This window comes from Hibiscus syriacus, unplaced genomic scaffold (assembly GCF_006381635.1).
Source record: "Hibiscus syriacus cultivar Baekdansim isolate YM2019G1 unplaced genomic scaffold, ASM638163v2 tig00019131_pilon, whole genome shotgun sequence".
NCBI lineage: Eukaryota > Viridiplantae > Streptophyta > Magnoliopsida > Malvales > Malvaceae > Hibiscus > Hibiscus syriacus.
This window is the reverse complement of record NW_024062463.1, coordinates 16,548-41,068: the sequence shown is the minus strand read 5'-3', so window position 1 is coordinate 41,068 and position 24,521 is coordinate 16,548. Positions and strand designations below refer to the sequence as shown.

At 33.7% G+C, this 24,521-nt stretch overlaps 3 protein-coding genes across 3 annotated transcripts; 2 read left to right on the top strand and 1 right to left on the bottom strand.

Annotated features, from left to right (window-relative positions):
• The first annotated feature begins 131 nt into the window (after positions 1-131).
• Positions 132-2,638, top strand: LOC120209534. Its single transcript, XM_039208521.1, has 8 exons — positions 132-433; positions 515-645; positions 772-849; positions 936-980; positions 1,069-1,113; positions 1,407-1,458; positions 1,572-1,668; positions 2,297-2,638. The coding sequence occupies exons 1-8, from the start codon at positions 148-150 to the stop codon at positions 2,460-2,462; spliced, it is 900 nt and encodes a 299-aa protein (XP_039064452.1). The 5' UTR covers positions 132-147; the 3' UTR covers positions 2,463-2,638.
• Positions 2,639-3,939: 1,301 nt separating this feature from the next.
• On the bottom strand, positions 3,940-8,518 carry LOC120209532. Its single transcript, XM_039208520.1, has 7 exons — positions 8,138-8,518; positions 7,839-8,036; positions 6,424-6,696; positions 6,044-6,146; positions 5,508-5,626; positions 5,049-5,225; positions 3,940-4,706 (listed from the first exon to the last, which is right to left on the bottom strand). Exons 1-7 carry the CDS (start codon positions 8,432-8,434, stop codon positions 3,969-3,971), a joined length of 1,905 nt encoding a protein of 634 aa, XP_039064451.1. The 5' UTR covers positions 8,435-8,518; the 3' UTR covers positions 3,940-3,968.
• Positions 8,519-20,028: 11,510 nt separating this feature from the next.
• LOC120209531 (two-component response regulator ARR2-like) lies at positions 20,029-23,770 on the top strand. The gene is made up of 7 exons (XM_039208519.1): positions 20,029-20,353; positions 20,620-20,772; positions 20,884-21,264; positions 21,697-21,773; positions 21,900-23,099; positions 23,170-23,235; positions 23,424-23,770. The coding sequence occupies exons 1-7, from the start codon at positions 20,206-20,208 to the stop codon at positions 23,439-23,441; spliced, it is 2,043 nt and encodes a 680-aa protein (XP_039064450.1). The 5' UTR covers positions 20,029-20,205; the 3' UTR covers positions 23,442-23,770.
• Positions 23,771-24,521: the final 751 nt, after the last annotated feature.

Below are 24,521 nucleotides of genomic sequence, written 5' to 3'. Positions count from 1 at the left end.
ATTTATAAATAACTCTTATCCGTTTGATATTAAACATTTGTATTCCTAATATTCTTGATATTAGAATCAACATTTTAAAGAATAGCGAGACTAAAAAATCCTATATATCCATTCTCGCAACATATGCTTACCGGCCTACAGTTCCCCATGACCAGTTCGCTATCTCGATCTGTACCCCTGTCAATTCCATCAACGCGCTCTCACATTCGTGCTTTTACCTTACGCCCCACCGTGTCTGTCCCGATCGCTTTCTCGACTTCAACCTCTCCTACTATCCACCGTAGATACCTCCGGATACCTTCTCCGATAATGAACTCCAACACGAAACTCGCCGCGACTCAACTGGAGCAACTCGACGAGTTATCCGATTTCGAAAAGCTTCTCTCACCGAGTGGTCACATCTCTATCTGCGGCTTCGGTTCCCTCCTCTCTGGTAGGTATAGATAGCTAAGCTTCCAACTTGATCTTATTGATGATCATCGCGATTCATTGATCATCTCTTGATTGAGAGCAGAAAGGAGCGCGCGGAGTACGTTCCCAAATCTATTAAACTTCAGAGTAGCGAAATTGAAAGGATTTAGGCGTGTCTTCGCTCACGTCGCTCCAATTTTCTTTGACCGTGGCATCGCCAAGCCAGAAACTAAGGTTATGTTTGGATACTGAGAATTCAATGGGAAAGAATAGCCGTTTCCTACTTATTTGGAAAGTTGATTTGAAAATGTTCTTTTCCTCTTATGTTTTAAGATGAATTTATGTTTTTTTTAATTTCAGGAGATATCAAGCTTAAGTGTAGAACCTTGTGAAGGAGAGACTCTAATCGTTACTGTTTTTGAGATTAAAAAATCAGAGGTATTGCTTTTCTATTTCAAAATTTTGGAATTGAGTTAAATATTTCAACTTTTACTTGATATGCTTCTATTGCTTTGTAAAATTAGATTCCAGCTTTCATTGAAAGAGAACTCGAGTTCCGTTTTCTAGCTGTAAGTTTCTTCCTACTTGATTTCCTGCTAATTGGCTATCCATTTATTGCTTTTGTGGATATTCAGGATTGATTTGTTTGTTTTATAGGTCTTGCCTGAAACACTTGATGGAGAGCCGTTTGCCAATCCAGCCGTATGTGAAATTTGATTAACTTACCTTTTCTCGTCGCTTATTTTGCTCGGACTCTTTATTTTTAAAAGATTTTTTATTCGAACACTCGCACATGTAATATAAACCGACTTGATTATGGAGATATGATCTTCCAAATACATTGGAAGTTTTAGAAAAATTGAACATATCATGTCACACATTTGCCAGTATTTGACACTCACAGACAGACACCCGAGTTCAAGTAACATATCTTGGGCCTTTCTTCTCAAAGGGTCGTAATTTTTCGTTTATATTTGCTTGGAATATCGATGCAGGTTCTTTGTGGCCGTTACAGTGATGAGGAATTCTTTCAAATTAGATGCAAAGGTTAGGGTTCTTGTGACTTTGGGGTTCTGAGTGAAAGAAATTATGATTTTTGTTAGTTGTTGATGTTGCTTCATTCATTGTACTTGTAACAAAAGCTTATGCCTTCCGTGCAGGAAGAAAGGACATTTATTTCCAGCATTATGGTCGTTGCAATATCGAGAAGATTTGGCGAGATGATATCTTGCCATGCCGTGTATATCTTCGACACTGGTATGCACTGATTTTCTGTTTGATGCACGTCTCATGCTGTAGTCCTACAGCATATGTATCTAGCTATGTATCCGAGACTCTCACACGAATACGAGTAGCATATGCATAAAGCATATGAAGAATGCATAAAACTTCCCTTCTAGATTCGAAGTTTTTAATAAGCTATCAAATTCGACTCTTCATATCTGCATTTCTTTGTGGTTTGATATATTCTTGCCCTGCCGTGCATATCTTCAACACTGGTATGTACTAATCTTATGTTCGATACACGTCTCATGCTGTAGTCCTACATCATATGTATCAAGCTATGTTGCTCCCACTCTTCATTTTCCTCAAGTATTTGTATCTGACACCGACATCCGATACTTTCACACGAATACGAGTAGCGCATGCATTAAGCATATGAAGAACGCATAACACTTTCCTTCTAGATTCGAAGTCGTTAATAAGCTATCAGATTCGACTTTTTCAATTCTGTATTTCTGTGTGGTTTGATACTTTGATCTGTGTATCTCTTCAAATGGTAAAATTTAAGAAGATATTAATGGATTCCCAATGCCAACCGAGTTTTCTACTTGGGCTAACAATTATTTCGGTTAAACCGAGTAACAGATTTGTTGTACTTCAGTGTATTGGCAGCTAAGAATCTAGGTGATATTGCTTACAACAACTTTCTGGATCATACTTTCCTCGGAGACCGAACGACCACCATCCGGACGTATTTGTCGACTACGGGTTCCGGGATCATGGAAGAGGAGCCTCCAGAATCTCTGAAGTCTCGCTACGGCGGCTGATATTATAGGCAAATTGACAGGTTATCCTCTTGATGTTTCTATTGTTAACCATATTTCGAGGTCTGGTTGATAGAGGAGCCAAAACGAGAATGGTTGCCATTTTCAACTGGCCTAAAGAGACAGCTTGGAGGGTTTATCTCAAGAATTTTAATTTTCAAATAAAAACACCATTATTGTGCTATTTTAATAATATTACTTTATATTAAATATTAAAATAAGTATCTTTTTATGAATGGTTAAATATTGTAATAATTAGTTTGTTAAATTTTGAGACATCCAAAGTTTAAATCCTCCGTTGAGAGAGATGAGTAGGCCGAGCTCTTCAATGTTTGAATGTTAGGCCTTTAAACGAATCGAACTGTTCAGTGGAAAGTTCATTCATGTTCGTTTATTTATTAAATGAACGAATATAAACAATGTTTTATGTTCATTTAATTAAATGAACGAACACGAACAAATTACTCATTTGTTTGTTTATGTTCGTGAACGTTCGATAATCTTTTCGTTTATGTTCGATTATTTATGTTTGTTAATTTATGTTCATGTTCTCCGGATCTTTTGAAATATTAAGACTTAATAAATTTTAACCTTAAATACATTAATATTTTTAAACTCAATTAATTTTAAACTCAAAATAAAAATACTCAAATTAATTAAAGAAAATATAAATCTTAAAATTATTTGAAAATAAAAAATCAATTCTCAAATTTAAATCAAATAATTTTATGTCCGTGCATTTACGTTTATTTATTTGTATTTATTTCATTTAAATGAACGAACATGAACGAACGTAAACAAACTATGTTTACTAAATTTTTTACTGAACGAATACAAACAAAATAATTTTATTCAATTAGTTGTTAATATTAGTTTGTTTGTTCAGTTTATTATAGGAATGTGTGTGCATCAACCAGTAAGGTTGGGACTGGTGTAGAATCGATTTCCATGTTTAGAGCATAAAATGACGCGTGGACTTGATAAATTTGGTTAAATTGGTCTATAATCTTTATATATATATATATACTTTTTAGTCTTGGGTTGGGGGGTTGGGGTCAGCTTAGTCCTTATTTTTTAGGGTAAATTTGGTCAAATTAGTCCTTGGGCTTTTCTGTGTCAAATTGGTCCCTAAATTTGTAAATTGTTATAAATAATGGGTAAAAAGTCATCAAAGGTCCATATACTTTTGTAAAAAAACCACTGTAGCCCTCATATTATTATTTTCTCTGAATGTTGCCCTTCAACTTAGAAATCGAATTTAATATAACCCTTTGACCAACGTTTTTTCTCGTTTGACAGTTAAAACGGTGCTGACATGACAAGTTACAGTGCTGACGTGATAGTTCATGATACTAATTTCTCTTTAAAATATTTGAAATTTGGATAGAAATCGAAAGATCAATACAATTGATTAAATCAGCACTTACATTTCGAATTTTGTCATTTACAAGTCTCAGATTTCTTAAATAGACTACAAACGTGAAAAACAGCACTGTAATTCCTTCAATCTTATAAAACATCAAAGCCACAATCCTTATCCTTTTCAAGTTCAACAATTAGCAATTCCATCATTTTCTTATACATGGGCATATAATGATCATTAATCATGGTTCTCGATAGCCGGATCTTACTATACAGTTCCCTAGGTGTTTCGTATATGCGAACCGGACCCTTCCCGGACCCATCAACGTTTTGGTCATCATCTAGGTCAACAGCATCCGACAGAGGTGTGGCAACGATATGCTTAATTCTACCTGGGGGATAGAATCGGAGGTTCTCAGAGGCATCTGGGGAAGAAATGGGACTTCTACTTCCTGAGGATGCATCGGCTGCGAGCACATTCTCCTGCTCCATAATTTCTTTTGCCACGGCAGCTTCTTCTGAGCAGGCATGAAGATCAACTTCACTCTCCCGCCTCTTAAGCTCTTTCTCGAGTTCATACCACAACTCGCCGCCTGCAATTTCATCTGTGGTAGATGTAGTAATAACTCTATCCATAGCAATCAGGGGTTCATCTTCATCGGTGTCATCATGGCCTGAACCACCACCGGAACTACATTCCACTTTGGTTTCATTTATTGTGACCACTTCTGTCACTAGAGCTTCAGAACTTTCAGATGTCATCGAAGCTTCAATTAATCCAGAACTCACATTCCGACGACGGGGACCGATGCAATACCATGAAGTTAGAGATGAGCGGCTTCTTACAACAGCTTGAGCAACATTTTGAGCACCTTTCATGACAACCTATAGTTTTAAAGAGAAAGGAATTCACCCAAAAACTGACTGAAATTAGGGGTTGATCATAATTTGGTTCTGTTTTAATACACATATTTATCGAGGGGGAAAAACATTGAATCATCTAAAACCTAATTTAAAAATAAAAATTTATTTTCAGATTATAAAAATCAATGCAGTTTGAATTGAATAATTATGATTTTTAATTGATTAATCGAAAATCAAACCAAATATATATATATTTTTTTTATAGGAAAACCAAATATATTTAGTCATTACTTAAATCATAATCAGACTATACTAAAAAACTGTGCATTTGTGAAATGCTCTGTAGATTGTTATCGGCTTTACCTTTGTGCTGCTAGAAACAGGTCGAAGAAGAGCACCAGCACCAGCGACCCTGGCTTTTGCAGTAGCCATCGAGGGAAGACGTGAACCCAAAGCAGTGGCAGAACGATAAACAACATTAAGAACCCTGGTTCGTTCAACTTGATCCCTCAAATCATTTAACCATGATGATGCTGTAACCTGATGATAACAAATTTTGAAGGTAAGGAAGTACAATAATTGGGTAAGCTTATTCGGATTTAAGGGTAAATGTCATACACAAATATGTGTCTGACGCAGGTATGATCAGATTTTTTAAGTTTTTAATGTATTTGGAGAATTCTTGGAGCCCATATAGTTGTATCTATGTGTTGAACATGAGTATTGGTCACAGATACTTCAGAAAAAATTTTAAAAAAATGGATTACAACCATTAAAAACATTATTCGCATTTTGTTCCAGTGATGAGGAAGTGAAAAGTACCTCAGTGCGAAGGTCATCAACTGAAGCAGCAGAGAATGTAGGCACTAAATCAGAGCCGTTGATGATAGTTGTAATGAAGTGCTTGCCTGATTCTGCTAAATCCCATGTCATACAGGCAGCTGCAACGTTAAAACTTTAAGTGTTTAGAAAGTAGTGCAATCAATTTCTTTTAAAGAAGAAGAAAAAGCCTCATCAACCATATATTAAAACAAAACCTCTGTTACAGGCCAAATCTATGGAAGGAAAGGCCCTTAATTTGAGTTATTTAATTAAGGAAAGAAATAAAAGAGTAACCCAAGCCTTAATTAAATAACCCAAATTAAGGGCCTTTCCTAACATAGATTTGCCCCGTAACAACCTTTCACTAAAAGCAAAAAGCATATGTTACTTGGAATAGAGCACGAGTGTTGGACGAGCATGCATATTAATATAGACATGTTCTGTTTTTGATAAATAGCTTATTATAGAGAATGAGGATTTACATCAACGGGACATCTATAATAAATACGAAACATTTAATATGTTAAATTGTTTACCAGGGGCAAATGTAAAACAAGTGCCGGAGGCAAACTCTTTACGTTCCCGAAGAATGTATGTTAACAATGCTGCTGTTCCACCTCCAAGAGAATGCCCGACGATCTAACAATGAAAGAAAATATTAGATAAACAGATGTAAATATAGGCTTGCAAAATATTTTCAATCATCATATCACAAAAGTATATAATTTCAACAAAAAGTAAGAAAACAACAACTAAATTCAATAAGGCCAGACATCAAGGAACCAAAAAAAAATCAACAATTAGGCATCAACAAAATATACATGATCTAGTTGAGAAGAAAAGTTAGACCAATTAGACTTCGGTTCCTAGTTTTTATTCATTGAATAAAGTTAAAAACAAAACAGTTAGCAATTACCTTAACTTTGTAGTCAGAATATTCACCAAGAGCCTTGAGTAGGCAAGGAGCAGTGAGCTTTGCAATCCAACGAGCTGCTGCAACCATTCCACAGTGTGCATATCCTAAGACGAGGTTGCTAATCCCACCATCATCTAAAACCGAATGGTGGAAAGGCACTACTGCACCGGTTGCTGCTGTTAGTGTATCTTTAATGCTGTGAGTGCCACGAATCAATAGAAGGAAACACTTCGAATTTTTATCACGTATGATTGTGAAAGCTGGTTTCATGAGCTGCAACAATTATTTCAAATTAGTTGAAACTGATGGGAAAAAAAACAGTTACTGAACAACTATCCACAGAAACATAAAATCCAAGTATGTTAAATTCAAACGAGGATGCTAATCATTGTTACTCAAACTTGAGGTGTGTCATGTGCGTGCCGAATACAAGTACGTTTCAAACACAGGTATGTTAGTTTTTTCCCAAGTTTTTCATGTATTTAAACAATTCTTGAAGGGTCATATGATATGGATAATTATAAGATATGAGTGTCAGATATGGTACTTCAATATAATAAAGGGTCAAAGCAACATAGTTGTTAACCATCAAAGAGCTAGGCCAAAAATCTCTAATACTATTTTGACTTTGGTAAAAGTTAAAGCATTTCCACCTAGACAAGGAAAAGGAGTTTCGTGTGGATACTCAAGCCTACATCAACAACAACAAGAGATGCTCCCTTGGTTCTTAAGGTCCTTTACATAAGTTTGATGAAAATGGGTAATCTTTTACAGTGAATTCTGATTCTTTCCCCACAACCAAGCCTTGTTAGCTATATGTTCCCTTGTGCTTAAGGTAAGATCTTCATTCAGTATTCCTATTTGATATCATAAGCTATGTTAGCCCAGATTATTTAAAAAAAAATAGTCATATCTAAGACATGAATCGAGTATGAGATATGGTCATCCAAATATATGAAAAACTTTTAGAACATTGATCATATCCATACCTGATATTTACCCAAATCCGAGTGACAGAAATCAAGAACATTCAGTGTCTAGACCATCAATAAACTATTCAATGATAAGACTTCACAGAATCTATTAAGAACTGGGAAGTGACAAAACAAACAAATAATATGAGTACAGCACAATATGTACCTGATGAACAAGAATTTTTAACAAAACTAAGACATCGAGTACAGCAGAACAGGATAAGAAAAAGTTTTTTTAACGTACAATAATACACGATGAAATATAAAAGTATACTTTTCAATTAATATTAATAAGCAATAGCTCTAATATTTATTTCGTTGATCCATTCTTCATAGATCAAGAATTAACAGACTAGTAGGATGCTTCATCAAACAAAAGTTTTCATTTTTCACATTATAAAATCAAAACAATAAATAAATGGTTTGAAGAAGGTAACATACCTCAGCTTTAGGTTTATGAAGAAGTACATCTTCCTGTGAGAGACCAGCAGAGTCTAGAAACACCGGAAATGGCTTCTTTGAGAAAAGCATACAAAGAGTTAGCAGTCTTAGCAGACTATTCAACTCCTTTATAATCTCTTCACCCTTAAGTTCCAGACAATTATCTCCACCATATACACTTTCCACTTGAAAATTTCCCTAAAAAGAAGAAGAAGAAGAAGAGTTTTTCAACACACAATTTTTAATCTTCGCCTCAAAGCATTACTTGAAACAAAAGCGTGCGCATGCATTTTACGAACCTGCCTCCGCATAAGATAATTAATGCCGAAAGCCAAATCGCCGATCGGCCATTTCCCGAGAGTCTCCGAGTAGGTAAACCTCAGTGTCTCTGATATCGTCGCGATCGCTTCTAGCCACGTGGCGGGCGCTTGAGCCGGTCTTCTAGCTATCCTCCGCTTCACCGATCTGCTCGAACTCGATAAGTCGTCGTCTTCTTCTCCAGCCACCGCGCCGCCTTTAGCTTCCGATTTCCTCAACCAGACGTAGTACAGTATCACTGCCGCCCCCGCCGCCGTCGCCATTGTGCCGGCGGCCATCGTGTCAGCTTTCCTAATCCACCAGATCTCTCAGAGAAACCAACCAAAGCAATCAAACGAAGATCGTGAAATTGACTGTGATTCCTTGAAAAGAACAGCAAAAGGATCTAAAAGAATTTCCGCGAAACGTAGGTGTGTCTCCGCTAAATCTTGTTTGCCAGTTAGCAGAACAGACGTATCCACAAAAACGCTGACGAGATGGAAAAGGAAAACTGATTGGAAATTAGGAATCCGAGAGGGCACGCACCTTTGGCAAAACTGACCGAATACACAAAAAATAAAAAGAGTTTATTCTTCTGGATATCCCTAAACTATGTTTAGATTGTAAATTGATCTCTAAATCTAAAAACATTTTAATTAAGTATTGTTCGTGTATGTTTTTCCGCCGGTTTAACAATATGTTTGGACATTAAATGTAGACCTGGCAAACTTGACTTGAACCCGATTATCAGAACCGATTTATCCGACTCAATGCTTGATATTAATCTGAACATGATAATCAAATTTGATCTGATACACAACCCATATCCGATCCAAAATTTAGCGAAACTGAAATCAATTAGAACCGAAAAACCCGAACCAAATTTTACTGATTCGAAAGTAACCCTAACCGAATTTAACTTGACCCGAAAGCAACACGAACAAATTGAAATCGATAAAAGTTATTAAACGATAAAAAATTGTTTTCAATAATAAATTAGTTTAAATAAAATTGATAATTTATTAAAAATATTAGATTTATAATAAAATAATATAAATCTTAAGAGGAATAAAAAAAAGTAAGAATCTAATTGTAAGATTGAAAACAGTAATAAATAAAATTTATTTATCTTACTTGTTATAAAAATATTAGATTTATAATTAAAATAATAGAAAACAACTAAAACAAAAGAAATAATATTATATTTATAATAAAAAAATAAAATTTACTTATATTGCGATTAAAATTTAACAAATAAAGTTATGTATTATTTTTTAAAATTTTAATAAAAGTATTAAATTTATAATTGGAAATAAAATTTTAATAAAAAATATTTATTTATCAAATAGTTCTTATTATAAATTTTTCATACGAGATCAATATAAAATTTTGATAACATATTTTAACACATGTTATAAGATCGTATTTGTGTCCAATTATCAATTTATCATCTCTAAATAATAATTTAATTCAAAATATTGAACGATTAAGAATTGAAGTTAAACCTAAATAATAAAATTAACAAATAAGAAGACATATTTTTACAAGTATATATTAATTATTCTATATATACTTGATTTTGATTTGACTCATAACCAATTCAACCGAATTGATCTGATTTAAAGTTTGACTGAAACCAAAATCAACAGATCTGATATTGACCTAACTCGAAATCTAACCGGTCTAGTATTAACTCGACTCAAAAATCAACCAATCTGGTATTGACCCGACCCGATATTGACCCGATCCAAAAATCAATCGATTTGATATTGATCCGAACCGGAAAACAAACGATCTAATAATCACCTTACTCAAAAATTGATTCGACCCGATCCGATTCATCGTACACCTGAACTAGCTTCGAACCATATCCGATCTAATCCGAATAAAATTAAACTAAATTTAATCTAGATCTAAAATTACCTAACTCGAAATGACCCGATCCGAATGAAACATTTGCTACCTTTAATTAAATGTCAGCTCAGATAAAAGCCAATTAAAAATAGGCTTACCACCCAAAATAAGTTTCAAAACTATATTGTTTTGTAGAATGTGTTTAAACTATTTTTTGACTCATCCAGGTGTATAACGTTATCTATTTAGTGTTCGGGTCGTCAACGACGTTAATTTTCATATTAAATGCCACGTTTCGCAATATGGTGTGTTGAAATTTATTTTTTAAAATTATTATTATATTTAAAAATTATTATATTTATAAAAAAATTCTCTTAAATTATAAAAAAAGTCTCATAATAGTTCCCGTCGTCGCTGCCCTTTTTTGGCCATGACCACTATCGTCGACGTAGTCATTGTCATCTTCCTAGTCATACGCCGTCGTAGTTCCTGTCGAGATCGCTTAGGATCACGATTTTCATCATAGGATTCGCATTGAATAAAACATCGATTTGTCGTCAATTGGTCACAAATTCATAAGGGTTTTACTCACCGAGGGAGATGAGATCGGGTGGAACTTCGTCGACGAAAAAAGGCGACGACCGACGTAGGTTTAGAAGTTGATGTTTATGTTTTTCTTTAATAAATAAATATTTTAATTTTTTTAATTTTTAACAAAACTTTTAAAGTACCAGATTATGACTCGTGTTACTTAAAGAAGAAATTAACACGTGTCACCAGATTTTGATAGGATTATTCTTACTTTTAAGATGTAAGATCCAAATTACCCATGTAAAAGACGTATAGTGTTTAAAAATTCAAATCAATAGTTAAATTGATAAAAAGAATTTGATTGAAACAATATTAATAGTTTAACGATTCAACTACACTATTTTAAAATTTTGAGGTAATTTAAAGTATAAGTTATAATTTTAGTCTGTTTATTAAAATTAGCTTGAAATTAAATAATAATAATATTTTTAATTTAATTATTAAAATAAATTAAAAAATATTTTACGAATAATAATTCAAGTTTGTGGGTCAGTCCAAGCATGGTCCGATTTGAGCAAAGAGTCGAATATTTTTCAAGCCCAAATGAAGATACCATTAGGTAAAAAATAATTTTTGGGTAAAGTTTATAAATAGTTCTCAAAATTTTAGGACGCTTGTATTTTGGTCACCCAACTTTGAAACTTGCAGTACAGTCAACTTTTAATTCGTTTTCAATAAGGTCCATGTCACTACCTCCGGTTAGTTGTTGTTGTGGATGCATATATAAACGAACATGTTCACAAACATACAAATGAACACTAAACGAACATAAAACAAACATATTCGCGAACATGAACATATTCAAAAATATATAGACGAACACTAAACGAACAAACATGAACACTTTAAAAAATAAATAAATGGACACGATACTACAAAATTGAACGAACACGAATCAAACATTGTCACCTTTAAAAATAAACGAACGAACATGAATGTAATATTATTCATTCAAACTCAATTCATTTACACTCTTACTTCATCCATCATTTGACCCGTCTTCGGTTTTCAAATATTATCTTAAAATATTTTAGCTCAATTTTGATTATATCTTTTTCATATAGTAAAACTTGATTCGATTCGATCAAACCTATTTTTAAAATATTTCTTATAAAGTTGGGCAAGATCGGGCCGAACCAAAACTTTTTGTCCATGTAAAATGATCATCCCAAATGATATAGGTAAGTTCTACAATGCGACACCTTAATATAAGGTTAAAATAAGACGTTATCGATTTTGTTATTATTTAAATAAAAAAATGGTAAAAAAATTACCTAAAACATTATTATTTTTACCTAAAATATTAAATTTTTAACATTTCTGGTAAAAATGTCCAATAATAACAAAACCGATAAAAAATAACAAAATCAGTACATTTTTTAGCCGTAATGATATACGACTTTTTTGAAAAGCTAAATATATCTTTTAATTCATGGGCTTCACAAGGAATAAGAGGAGTTTTGTTACTTGTAAATTATTTTTTAAGTATTAATTTATATTAAAAAATATTTTTAATAAATAAATAAATAAATAAAATGATAATTTTTAAAATAAATAAATAAAGAAAAATTTATTAAGCCTAGGGATGGAAACATGTTGGATTAGGATTGCATTTTTGGTTAAGTCGAATTTGATTCGATCCGAATATGATATATTCTCCATTCGATTGGACACGAACAAAAAATATATATCTTCTACCCGACTCCGATTCTGACTTAAATTTTTAGAGTATAAATCCGATCCGACCTAACATAAAATAAAGATTTAATTAAAAATAAAATTTTAAAGAAATTATATTATTATCCTCGGATCGGAGTTTTTTACTCTCCACCTAAACCCGACTCTAACCCAAAATTCTTTTAAAATTTTTTGACACTATCGGATCTGGTCGATTCAAAACCCGTCCATTTTAATCATATTAAAATATATTCTTAGTTGTGACTATGTTTCAACTGTCCTTTTTGAAACCTTTATTTTCATTAGGGGTGTGCAAAATTACCCGACCCGGTTGACCCGACCCGCCGACCTGGATCTAAAAAAATCGGGTAATTCTCTAAAAAAAATTACCCGGCCAGGTCGGGTACCCGGCTCGACATTTTCCGGGTCGGGTCAGGTCACAAAATCTAGTTTTTTCGGGTACCCGGTTAGTTTTTATTTTTTTTTTATTTTTTATATATAATTATATAAAATATAATGAATTATTTATATTATGATTATTATATTTTGTATTTCGAACTTTTAAATTTTATGTTCGGATATTAGAGTATGTAATTCGAAGTTTCGAACATTTAAATTTGTGTATATATTTTTAAAATTAATAATTTAAAATTAAAAATTAAAAACCGGGTATCGGGTACCCGATTACCGAGTACCCGCAAAATCTGAGTACCCGATTACCGAGTACCCGTAACATCCGGATCGAAACACGGCCGAGAAATCGTCGACCCGAAAGTTCCGAGTACCCGGATTTGCACACCCCTAATTTTCACCGTAGGGTTTCCTACGAGTGGGTCACATTGGTTCGACGCTCCAATTTCATGTGAATGAATTCAATACTCTTTTAATGTTAACCTGTTGAAATTTATTAGTCATTCCATATGTCAAAAAGAGACAAAGAAAAATGTATTATTTTATTAATAATTTGTAAATTTTAAAGAAAATATTTAAAAATGAATTAGATTTTAATTCAATCTATATAATTATTATTATGATATTTAAAAAATATAAATTCAAATATATTTAAACATAAATTATCTTCCAATTTAAAGATTTATGATCTGAATAATTTATATAAATAGTATATGAGTTATTCTTAATATTATCAAATAAATTTAATTTGAATATTGTAATCAATGAATGGATTTTCAGTTATCCAATAATCTCAGTTTTAAATTTTAGGGGAAAAAAATCTAATCTAACAATTAATTTCCAATTTTTTAACTGCAAAAGTGATTTAAATTCAGAACTCGAAATTAATTTAAACATTTTAATTCCTTAGAAAATTGAATTAAAAAACCCTAAAAAATTCTCTTTTTTTTTACTTTAATCGGCAAAACAATACTCTTCTTCTTCCCACCAACTGATCCACTTTCAAATAAACTTCTTAACCGCTCAACCTCTCAATTCACGTCATTTCTTTCTCTCATCCCCATGGCTTGATCCATCGATTCTTAGGTTAAGACCCCACTTTTTCCTTTTCAATCTTCAAATTCAAGCAATGGGGAGAATTGGGTTCGAATCATTATCGGATGCAAAGTCACAGCTAGTACTGGAAATTTGTTCCATGGCGAGCACCACCGTTGCATGCTCTCACAGGCACCGTATCAAACACCTTGGGAGGTCGCGTTTCATCGACTGGTATCGCCTCTTGGGAGTACGTCTCTTCGTTTTCCTTTCTCAAGGCTTTTAATATTTTGATCATAGACTTTTCGCATTGCCAGCTCCCAGCACCAGCGTGCGAACCGCCATCTCCTCCGCCTATAAATTGTACCAAAGAATTCAATCCCTTTTGTTTCATTAGGCTCGTGATCTTTCCATTGCAGGTTGCAGAAGATGCTGGGTTAGAGCTTATCAAAAGGCGTTATCATAAACTTGGTAGGCGTATATTTAATGTCAGGAACTGAAAAACTTGAAGATTTTATATGTAATATATTCGTCATTGTAGCGTTTCAAAAAGGGTTGCTTTTGGTTTTACAGCTTTGCAGCTTCACCCTGATAAGAATAAGCATCCAAAAGCTGAGGCTGCCTTCATGCTTGTCTCAGAGGTTAGATTTACTTTAAGGGCAAATTACGTGTTTAGTATCTAAACTATCAGTTTTGATCAATTTTAATATACACATTAATAAAACAGATCAAAACTGATAGTTTATGTACTAAACGCATTAAGTTTTTAACAGATATTAAAATGGAACAAAAACTAAATGTTAGACATAATTTAATTTTTTTTGAAAATTTAGTACTAAAACAGACTAAAACTGATAATTTAGATATTAAAATGCATAATTTATCTTTATTTTAATTGCCTTTTTGTTCAATTTGGTAGCGTTGGAAGTTGGATTGGATTAGACTGCTTGGTAGATTTCAACAAATTGTAGTTACTATGATTTTAAGTACATATTATTACCTAAAGTATACGAAAGTATTGTAATAAGGATATAAATTTAGATTATTATTAAAAAATATTTAAATTATATTTGAATTCAAAATTTTTAGGGGTGTAATTGTGTCTCAAACATCTCTTGATCTATCTCTAATTGTGATTATTTTATACCGTATCGTGTTTATTATGATTATATACTATGGTAAATTATGTGTTTAGTATCTAAACTATTAATTTTGATCCATTTTAGCATTAATTTTTTAATTTTTTTAAATCATACCTAATGTGTTGTTTTTGTTCCGTTTTAGTACGCCGTTAAAAATTTAACACATTTAGTACCTGAACTATCACTTTTGATTCATTTTAGTACCTAAACTTACTACTTTTTTCAAAACTTAATGTTAAGTTTTTAACGTGTACTAAAATGAAACATAAACTAAATGTTATGTATGATTTTGAAAATATTAAAAGTTTAGGTACTAATATAGACCAAAATTGATAATTTAAGTACTAAATATGTAATTTACTCTATATATATTAACTAGTTAGATGAAGTAGTTGATATAACCGTAGTTACAGTGTAATACTATTTTGTAATGATAAATAAAAAAGAGGGACAGAATCCTTAATTTTAGAGTATTAAGGACCAAAACCATGATTAGACCATGAAGGAGTAACACAATTTGGTTTTCATAAGAGTAATGGAAAATGTTCCTCACATGCAGGCATATTCATGTCTATCAGACAATGCAAAGAGAAGAGCTTTCAACTCAGAGAGGAGGCAACACATCTGTATCAAATGCGATACGACCCCGTATTCGAATCCGATCAACGATGTTTCACGTCATTCATTGAAACCCAAAGCTCAGGATCCATTAATTGTTCAAAACCTGAGAGATCCCTGCAGATTCTGAGAGATATAAGGAACAGACTGAAAGAGGAAATCAGAGTTATAGAAAACTGCTTGAAGGTAATCAGGAGGGAATATCCGTTGTTCAGTCCATCAAACAAACACAATGAGATGAATCAAAGAGAGACCCCAATTTTTGAGCCTTCAGAGTATGTAATCCATGGGTATCCACACTTGAGGAGTGAGGTTTATAGGGAAGATGAGAGGTTTAGGTACCTTAAAAGAGGGAGTTTGAAGGGGAGAAGAAGAGGGGATTATGATTCCCCAATCTTTGGGAATGAATCGGATAAAGCAAGTTTTAAGGGAGTTTTGAAGACCCAAATTTGGTAGTATTTCATTCATGAAATCATTGATCCATCATTCTTTACCATTAATTTGGGTTGCTTTTGATATTCTTAAGGAATTTGGCTTGAGGCGGCTTTAATTGTTAACTTCCTTAATTTTAATCTCTTTACTACTTATTTTCTGAGCATAATGACACAGTTACACCCCAACGTTTGCACAAATATTCACTTTACTCTTACTCTTTTTTTGATCATTTTATCCCAACGTTTCATTTTTTTAGAACATACCTTGATAGATGGAAACCGTTAATTGACTACCTTTCAATATATGTCGTTGACGTGAAATTTTCATAAATGATCAACTGTTGACATGCAATGTGTCATGTTACTATTTTGGGTAATGTGACACATGCCATGTCATCATTTTGAATGGCGTAGCACATGACACGCCATCACTTTCAATGATATAACACATGTTATGTCATCATTCTAGGTGATGAGATACGTGTTACTCATAAATTGATCACATGTGAAAATGTCATATTAGTAAAATGTGTTGATAGTTAGTTAACTACGACTTTTATCTAACAGAGTTTGTTTTGACCTAAAATAAAAACGTTGGGAAGTGAAATGGTCCGGAAAAAAAAAGAATAAGGATAAAGTGACTCTCTGTGTAAATATTAGGGAACAATTGTGTGAATTTGCCTTTTTTTTCTTTTAAAGATCTTTCACCCCCTCACTTATCATTTTCACCTTGTCCTTATTTTTCATTTTAAAAAGATTATAATCTCTCACAATTAACTAAATAACACCAAAGATTCGAAACAAAAGAAAAGTTTATAGGCTTCATTTAATCATCCCCCAATTTGATATTAATTTAGTGTCTTTTGTAAAGAAACAATGATGATATGCAAATGCATATACGGATAGATACGGATCGAGTCGGATCAAATTTTATTTGATTTAAATTGATTAAAATATTTTATTTCTTTATATTTTATTGGATTCGATCTGGGTTTAGGAATATTCTAACCTACCAGAAACTCGACTTGATTTGTCTGATAAAATTTCACACACGACTCGACATATACATATAATATTTTAATTTTATTAGGTAAATTAGAAATTAATTGAGAAAATAAACTCTCTAAATGCAACTATGTATATACACTCTTTTTAATTTAGCCTAACAAATAAAAGAGGTACAAAATTAGACCAATTAGATGCACATTTAGGGTTTCTTTTAAGTTCCAAAAATGCACCATGATTAGCTTTGCTGACTAAGGGAAAGCCATGTGAAAATATATAAAACTCCCCCACAAGTACAATTCATCCCACAATTCACATGGCCAGGCTCTCCTCTTATCAAGTTGGCAACTTGACCCAAAATTTATATATAATTTTTCATGTAAACATGTAAATCATGATAACCGAGGCACCACTAGGAAACTATTGGTATAAATAAACCTTTGTTATTTTTTTAACAATATATGTTTTTTTATAAATATGAATATATAATTTTTTTAATAGTCTCGAGTGATTACAAGTAGTATTTGTTCCGAATATTTTTTAAACATTGACAAAACACACCCTGAAGATACAAATGCTCGAACGTAAGATCTTTACGGATAATAATAATCTCTTCAACACTGAAGTCATTTGAGTTCATGAATATATAATTTTTAAATATGCATTAAAATCTTATATTTATTTATATCTGACAAATATTTGTATTCGATATTTATGTCTAACAAACCTTAATCCCAATAAAGTACCATTCAATTCCCTGCTCTTGGTTTTTTTATTAATCTAGGGTGATTATAAGTGATATTATTTGTTTAAAAGACTCAATCATTTGACAATGAACGCTCAAATATCTTAACTGTCTGTGGTGCTTGAATCTGAAACATCTAAAAATAACAATTATTCCTTTAACAAATGAGATAGTTTGGTTTATGATATGCTATTGGTTTTAGTTTTGTCCTCGTGGAGGAGTAAAATAAAACAACGGTACAAGCAATAGTTAACAGTGTTATTATTGAAATCGTTTTTAAGTGACTAAAAATATTGGACCTTAACTTGTAAAATTTATAGTTTTTTTTTTGTTACAAAAAAGTTTAGATTAAGGATGGCTTCCCCAGTCCAGGATCAGGATAGTTAAGACTCAATTGAGATTTACATTGGAATTAACAGATTGTCCATCAATAGTGACGGTAGTAGGATTCGAACTTAGCTTTACAAGCTCAAATTCATGAATCTCAGCCACTTACAAACACTTGTTGACGTAAAATTTAGAGTTATCATCAATCGTTTAAGTTCGATATGATTAAATATCTTTAAATTCAATATGTGTTAGGTTCAAAGTGACGGAGAGATGGTGACTCTTGACGACTCTTGACCATTCTATTTATTGGAAACTCAACTTTTGTAGCTATTACCAATTTGAAAATTTTGAGTTTTTTGAGGAAGAATATTCCGTGTTAGCATTTTCTAACGACAATTAACGATAGTGGCCGTAATGAAAAAAATTAAAAGTTCAATAACTACAATGTAATTGTTAAAATTTTGTGATAAAATGAAAGTATCCTAAAAGTTCAGTGATTACCAATATAGTTTATCCTAAAAATTTCAATGTTTTTGTTTCTGTTGCTCTACTACCATGGTAGATGAAAGGACCCACCATGGGTACCTCGACACGTCACGCTCACTAGTTGCATCTCCGCTGACGTGGATACCTGTAAATCGGTCATGCGGGTCCCACAATGATTAAGTTATATTTCGGTAAAATTATGGTCTGATGACATTTTCAGCCCTTACCTTTCCAAAAAATATTTTAATCTTTAAACTTTTGTCATCTCATTTAGTTCTCATATATTTTTATTTATTTTCATCAAATTAAATCAACTAATAAAAAATAGGGTAAACAACACATTTAGTACATAAACTATAAGCTTTGGTCTGTTTTAGTACCTAAACTTCCAATTTTTTCCCAAAATAATACCTAAGTTTAGTTTTTGGTTCATTTAAGTATTCTATCGTTAACGGGCGAGCTAACGGTGCATAGCTCCGGTGGATGGACGACCAATTCGGACAGTGGACAACGAGAGAATGACGAGTCAACCAACATAGTCAAGTTTCAGGCACATCAAGCGGTTGACGACAGATATCAGAGGATAAAGAAATAGAAGATTCCATTGTCGATTTAGAGAGATTAAAGCGTTTCTCGATGAAATGAAGATTGAAATCGCGTTTAGGGGGTCGAAAAGTTACAAGCTGAAAAATTTAGGCTTTATCAGCCAACGAATATGATGATCAACGACTGTAGATGCGACATCTGGTGAGCTTGTCCGTTAAGTTTTAATGGCGGGATACTAAAATGAAAAAAAATAAACATTAGGCATGCTTTTGAAAAAACTAAAAATTAGGTACTAAAACAAACTAAAATTGATAGTTTAGGTAATAAATATGTAGTTTACCCTAAAAGAATAGATTTGTTAAAGTGATGATAATTATTTTATCTTTTAAGTTAGGAATGAACATTTGATTGAGTCAAGTTGGGTTAAAAAAATTTAGTTAGTCAAATTGACGTGTTTTATTTTTACTCAAATTATTTAATTTTTTGAGTCGAGTCAAGTTGAGTTGTTAAAGTTTTTTTATTTAAATCTAATTATAAATATTTATGATGTTACGATATTTACTTATTATAATTTAAACAGTTTTATGAAACTAAATATAATATGGATATATATATATATATTTATTAATGTTTTTCACATATATAAAGTTAAGAGACTCGAGTTAAATTTAAAAATAATTTCATTAATTATTAAAAAATTAAAATTATTCGAGTCATATTTTATAACTCAGATTTTATTTAAAAAAAATTTCGAATCGAATTTACAAATCGAGTTAATTTCTTAACACCGAGTTAAAAAATACAATTTATGTTTGGAGTCTGCTAACTTTAAATGTGAGCTGGATCCACAACTCTACAGAACTGGCCCACTTTTGAATAAAAAATACAAGAAATTTCACAATTATTTATCAATTAAATTTTATTTAAAGGGGGAAAAAAGCTTGAGCAACTTCAACTTGCATGATTTATCTATTCTGATAATCCAGAATTTCTCTCTTTTTCAATCAGTTTTTTCCTTATATCAACTTGGGTCTCTTTGAATTTTCAACTCTGGACATCAAGTATCGATCTTTTGTTCTTTTTGGATGCTTGTCGAGTTAGTTGAAGTTTGAGCATGTGAAACCCGGCATCTTTCTGCAAAATTTCCCCTTGTTTTCTGTTTTCGGATCTGGTTTTCAAGTGGTGGAAAGGGATCCATGTCGACTGCTAACTCGAGTGCTGGTTGGAAAGCAGTAGATGCAGTTCCGGATCAGTTCCCTGCTGGCCTGCGTGTACTTGTTGTTGATGATGATCCAACATGTCTCATAATATTAGAAAAGATGCTAAGAACTTGTTCGTATGAAGGTGAAACCCCAAATTTCTTTCTAGGGTTTTCTTTAATTCTTCGTTTTGATCACTGATTTCGGTGTTTAGTATACTAATTTTATGTTTCTGCCATGGATTTTCAATGTTATATCGTTTACATGAATTGTCGATGATCACTACTTTGATTTGTGCATAAAAAATATAGGGAGTCGTTTTATTCTTGCGGATTCGGATTGTTTGGAGCTAAGAGGTTGAAATTCATTTAATTTGATGGATGATTGGTGTGATTTGTATTGTTTTTTCAGTTACCAAGTGCAGTCGAGCAGAGACTGCATTGTCCATCCTTCGCGAGAACAAAAACGGGTTCGATATCGTTATCAGCGATGTTCATATGCCGGACATGGACGGATTCAAACTTCTTGAGCATATTGGTTTGGAGATGGATCTTCCTGTCATCAGTAAGCACTCTTGTCATATATATTTGACATGGATTTAGTTGCCTTGGATCGGCGATCTCATCGGGTTTGGAGTATGCTCCGTCCTCATACCTCGACTTGTATTTTCTGCAGTGATGTCGGCAGATGATGGAAAACATGTTGTTATGAAGGGTGTTACACACGGTGCCTGTGATTACCTAATCAAACCAGTTCGCATCGAGGCGCTGAAGAACATATGGCAGCATGTCATTCGGAAGAAGAAGAACGGGTGGAAAGACTTGGAGCAGTCGGGAAGTGTAGAAGAAGGAGATCGGCAGCAAAAACAATCTGAAGAGGCGGATTACTCATCCTCGGCTAACGAAGGGAATTGGAAAAGCTCAAAAAAGAGGAAGGATGACGAGGATGAAACTGATGATAAAGATGACACATCCTCACTAAAGAAGCAGAGGGTTGTCTGGTCCGTTGAGCTCCATCAACAGTTTGTTGCAGCAGTTAATCAACTAGGCATTGACAGTACGAGTCTTTTACCCATTTCTTTCATTTTGCTGATGTTTACTTGCTAAATGCTCCATCTTTTCATCTTAGTAATATGCATATAATGATAGTGTTTATTTTACGCTGGTGGAACTGTTGTACTTTTGCACCATGTTACTCGGACTCGGGTCTGGGTGTCAAATACAGGTATGCTCATTCTGGCAAATAACTCAAGAATCCGAGTTGAAGTGCGTTCCCTTGGTTCGTTGGCATGGAGCAAATCTAAGCGACATATTCAATTATCAATATCGTATCACATTGTAGTTTGTATAAACTCAAGATTAAGGATATGTTTTGAACTAACTTTGAGCACAACTATCTGCTTGTCGATGTTTTGGTGTTTCTCTTCAATCATATTTGCTACGTGGTGTTTTCGTTAACCTTGTGGTGTTTGATCTTCTTCTTCTTCAGAGGCTGTCCCGAAGAAAATTTTGGAGTTGATGAATGTTCCTGGCCTTACCAGAGAAAATGTTGCCAGCCATCTTCAGGTATGGTACATGTTCAGTAAATAATCAAACTCTTTACTTGACTACACTTGCATATAACTAATGCTCGGAAATCGGAATTTTTGTTTGGTTCTTTGACATTAAAGGCTTCATTATTTTTGTGATCAGAAATATCGCTTGTATCTTAGAAGGCTGAGTGGGGTATCACCGCACTCGAGTAATCTGAATACTTCTTTTATGAATCCACAAGAAGAAACTTTTGGTCCTCTATCTTCAGTCAATGGGCTTGATCTTCAAGCTCTTGCTGCCGGTGGTCGACTTCCTGCACAATGTCTCGCCACACTCCAAGCTGCTGCGCTTGGTCAGTCTACTTCTAAATCGAGCATACCTATGCCCCTTGTTGATCAAAGAAACATTTTTAGCTTCGATAATCCGAAGTTAAGATTTGGAGAAGGGCAGCAACAACTCATGAATAGTACGAAGCAAATAAATTTACTTCATGGAATTCCGACGACTATGGGGCCGAAGCAGCTTAGCACTTCACAATCAATAGGAAACATAAATATGCAAGTTGCTTCCCATGGTGTTCAGAGTAGCCAAAATAACTCGTCATTGATAAATATGCAAGTCGCTTCCCATGGTGTGCAAAGTAGCCAAAATAATTCGTTATTGATGCCGATGGGTCAGCCACAGTTTGCTCATGCTCCCAGACTTCCGTTATCCGTGGGGCAGCCTATGATATCAAATGGAATTTCTGTTAATGTCTCCACACAAAATGGTATTCGAGAAAGTGTCCGAGCCCCCGGTTATAATCCAGTTCCGCACACCACTTCGATGTTGAACTTCCCCATGAATCATGCTTCAGAACTACCTGGTAATGGTTTCCCCCTTGGATGTACACCGGGGATGTCTGGTCGCATACCGAAAGGGACTTTTCAGGAAGATTTTAACTCGGAGATTAAAGGATCAGTGGGATTCATGCAAAGTTATGATATATTTGATGACTTGAATCAACATAAACCCCAAAACTGGGAGCTACAGAATGCAGGCATGACATTTGAAGACACTCGGCACTCAAACTCTCTTCAAGGCAACCTTGATCTTTCGCAATCGGTTTTAGTTCAACAAGGGTTTTCTTCGGGCCAAATGAACGGACAAAACCGGAGTGCGGCCTTTGTAAGCAAGGCAATGTTCTCAGCAGATGGTACAGAGCCGGGGAATCCATTAAATGTCAATCAGCATCTCAACTCCCTTCCTGTTGACAATACAGTTCAGGTCAAGACCGAGAATGTTGCAGATGTAAACCCTGACAGTCTATTCATCAATCATTATGGACAAGAGGATCTCATGAGTGCTCTTCTGAAACAGGTTAGTTCTTTATTCTTATTATTTACTTATCGATGGGGATACTCACATTTAAAATTGGATTTTCCTGCAGCAACAAGGCATTGCGCCAGCTGAAAATGAGTTCGACTTTGATGGGTATTCCCTGGATAATATTCCGGCGTAGACAACCTACCATCATTAGCCAGTTTTTGTCATGATCATTGCATTTATGTACATATCTCTTTTGAACCAATCATCGGGACCTCGAGTTCATGTTTCTTCAAGAAAAGAAACTGGATTTGTTGCCCTTCCGAGAAGTCGAAAATCGCAAGTTCCTTTATAAGTATCGTCTTTTCACCATGGCAGGACCAGATGATTGTATAATCAGGACGGACGAGTCGCCATCGGAAGATAACTGCAGGGCCTGCAGATACGCAAAGAAATTCTGTTCGACTAAACTTTAGCGTGATCATTGCAGCTGCATTCCGAGTTGTGGAGGATTGTTTCTAAACGCAGGGGCCATTGGAGGCTTTCTAAATCCAATAAACAGAAGATATATGCTCTTCCTTTATTTACTTGGAATTGATTTGTGATTGTACATGTACCAATTTGATTGCTCTAGACACAAGTCTGGGCATTGAATCCTGGTAAATTTTCATAGGATCCTCGTTTATAATTGGATTTTTACGTTAAATTAAACCATTTGATTGCAGTAGACTAACTTTTCTGTAGATTTAGACCAAAAGTATATTGCGTTTAGACTAACTTCTCTTCCCTTCCCACTGACATCAATCTTTGCTTCAAGTTGTCCCCTGAATTTTTGGGGTTATTTGATGATCTCTTTGATTTCTTGTCTCCTCCCTTCTTCAACCCTATGATTTTCCTCCTTTTCTTCCCGCTCCTGATCCCCCATGCATTGCATAATGACTTAATCGAAATAAAAAAATATTAAACAAAACAAAAATAAAAGATTAAAGATGAAAAAAACGTTGAATCGGTTAATACCTTTGGACCGGCTGGACCGCCTCTCCAGAGAGGGGTTTTAGAAGTGCCGCAATCAGCACAAGTTAGGCACCAAATTCAGCGTCATCACAGCATCCAAGGCATGCATCTATGATACATGATCTATTTGTATAAGTTAATGCCCAGTTCCGAACCGAACAACTATAATTTACATGAGTTGATGCATAAGTGGTAAACAACTTGATATCGTTTAAGCAAAATCTCGTGTTTGAGTTCTCGTGTATGTCGAAAATCCCTACCGAGAGACTTACTCACTAAAATCAGGTGTGCGACGCAAGTCGATTCGGATTAATCAAGACAAAACGTTAGAACCCGGAGGATAGCCAAAAAAAATTCATTTATATTTTAACACTTGCATGCATGTTTAATTTCATGTTGTTATTCCTATTAGCTTGCACCTTGACTAACGCATGTTTAATCGTTTAATTTGATTAGTGGTCG

Coding starts and splice junctions, on each gene's coding strand:
- LOC120209532 (XM_039208520.1), bottom strand. CDS start 8,434: ATGGCCGCCGGCACAATGGCGACGGCGGCGGGGGCGGCAGTGATACTG. Junction 6,697..7,838: donor TTCATAAACCTAAAGCTGAG/GTATGTTACCTT, acceptor TAATTGTTGCAG/CTCATGAAACCAGCTTTCAC. Junction 5,627..6,043: donor TTGTTTTACATTTGCCCCTG/GTAAACAATTTA, acceptor TTAACGTTGCAG/CTGCCTGTATGACATGGGAT.
- LOC120209531 (XM_039208519.1), top strand. CDS start 20,206: ATGTCGACTGCTAACTCGAGTGCTGGTTGGAAAGCAGTAGATGCAGTT. Junction 20,773..20,883: donor GATGGATCTTCCTGTCATCA/GTAAGCACTCTT, acceptor TATTTTCTGCAG/TGATGTCGGCAGATGATGGA. Junction 23,100..23,169: donor TGAGTGCTCTTCTGAAACAG/GTTAGTTCTTTA, acceptor ATTTTCCTGCAG/CAACAAGGCATTGCGCCAGC.
- LOC120209534 (XM_039208521.1), top strand. CDS start 148: ATGACCAGTTCGCTATCTCGATCTGTACCCCTGTCAATTCCATCAACG. Junction 850..935: donor TTGAGATTAAAAAATCAGAG/GTATTGCTTTTC, acceptor TTGTAAAATTAG/ATTCCAGCTTTCATTGAAAG. Junction 1,459..1,571: donor CTTTCAAATTAGATGCAAAG/GTTAGGGTTCTT, acceptor CCTTCCGTGCAG/GAAGAAAGGACATTTATTTC.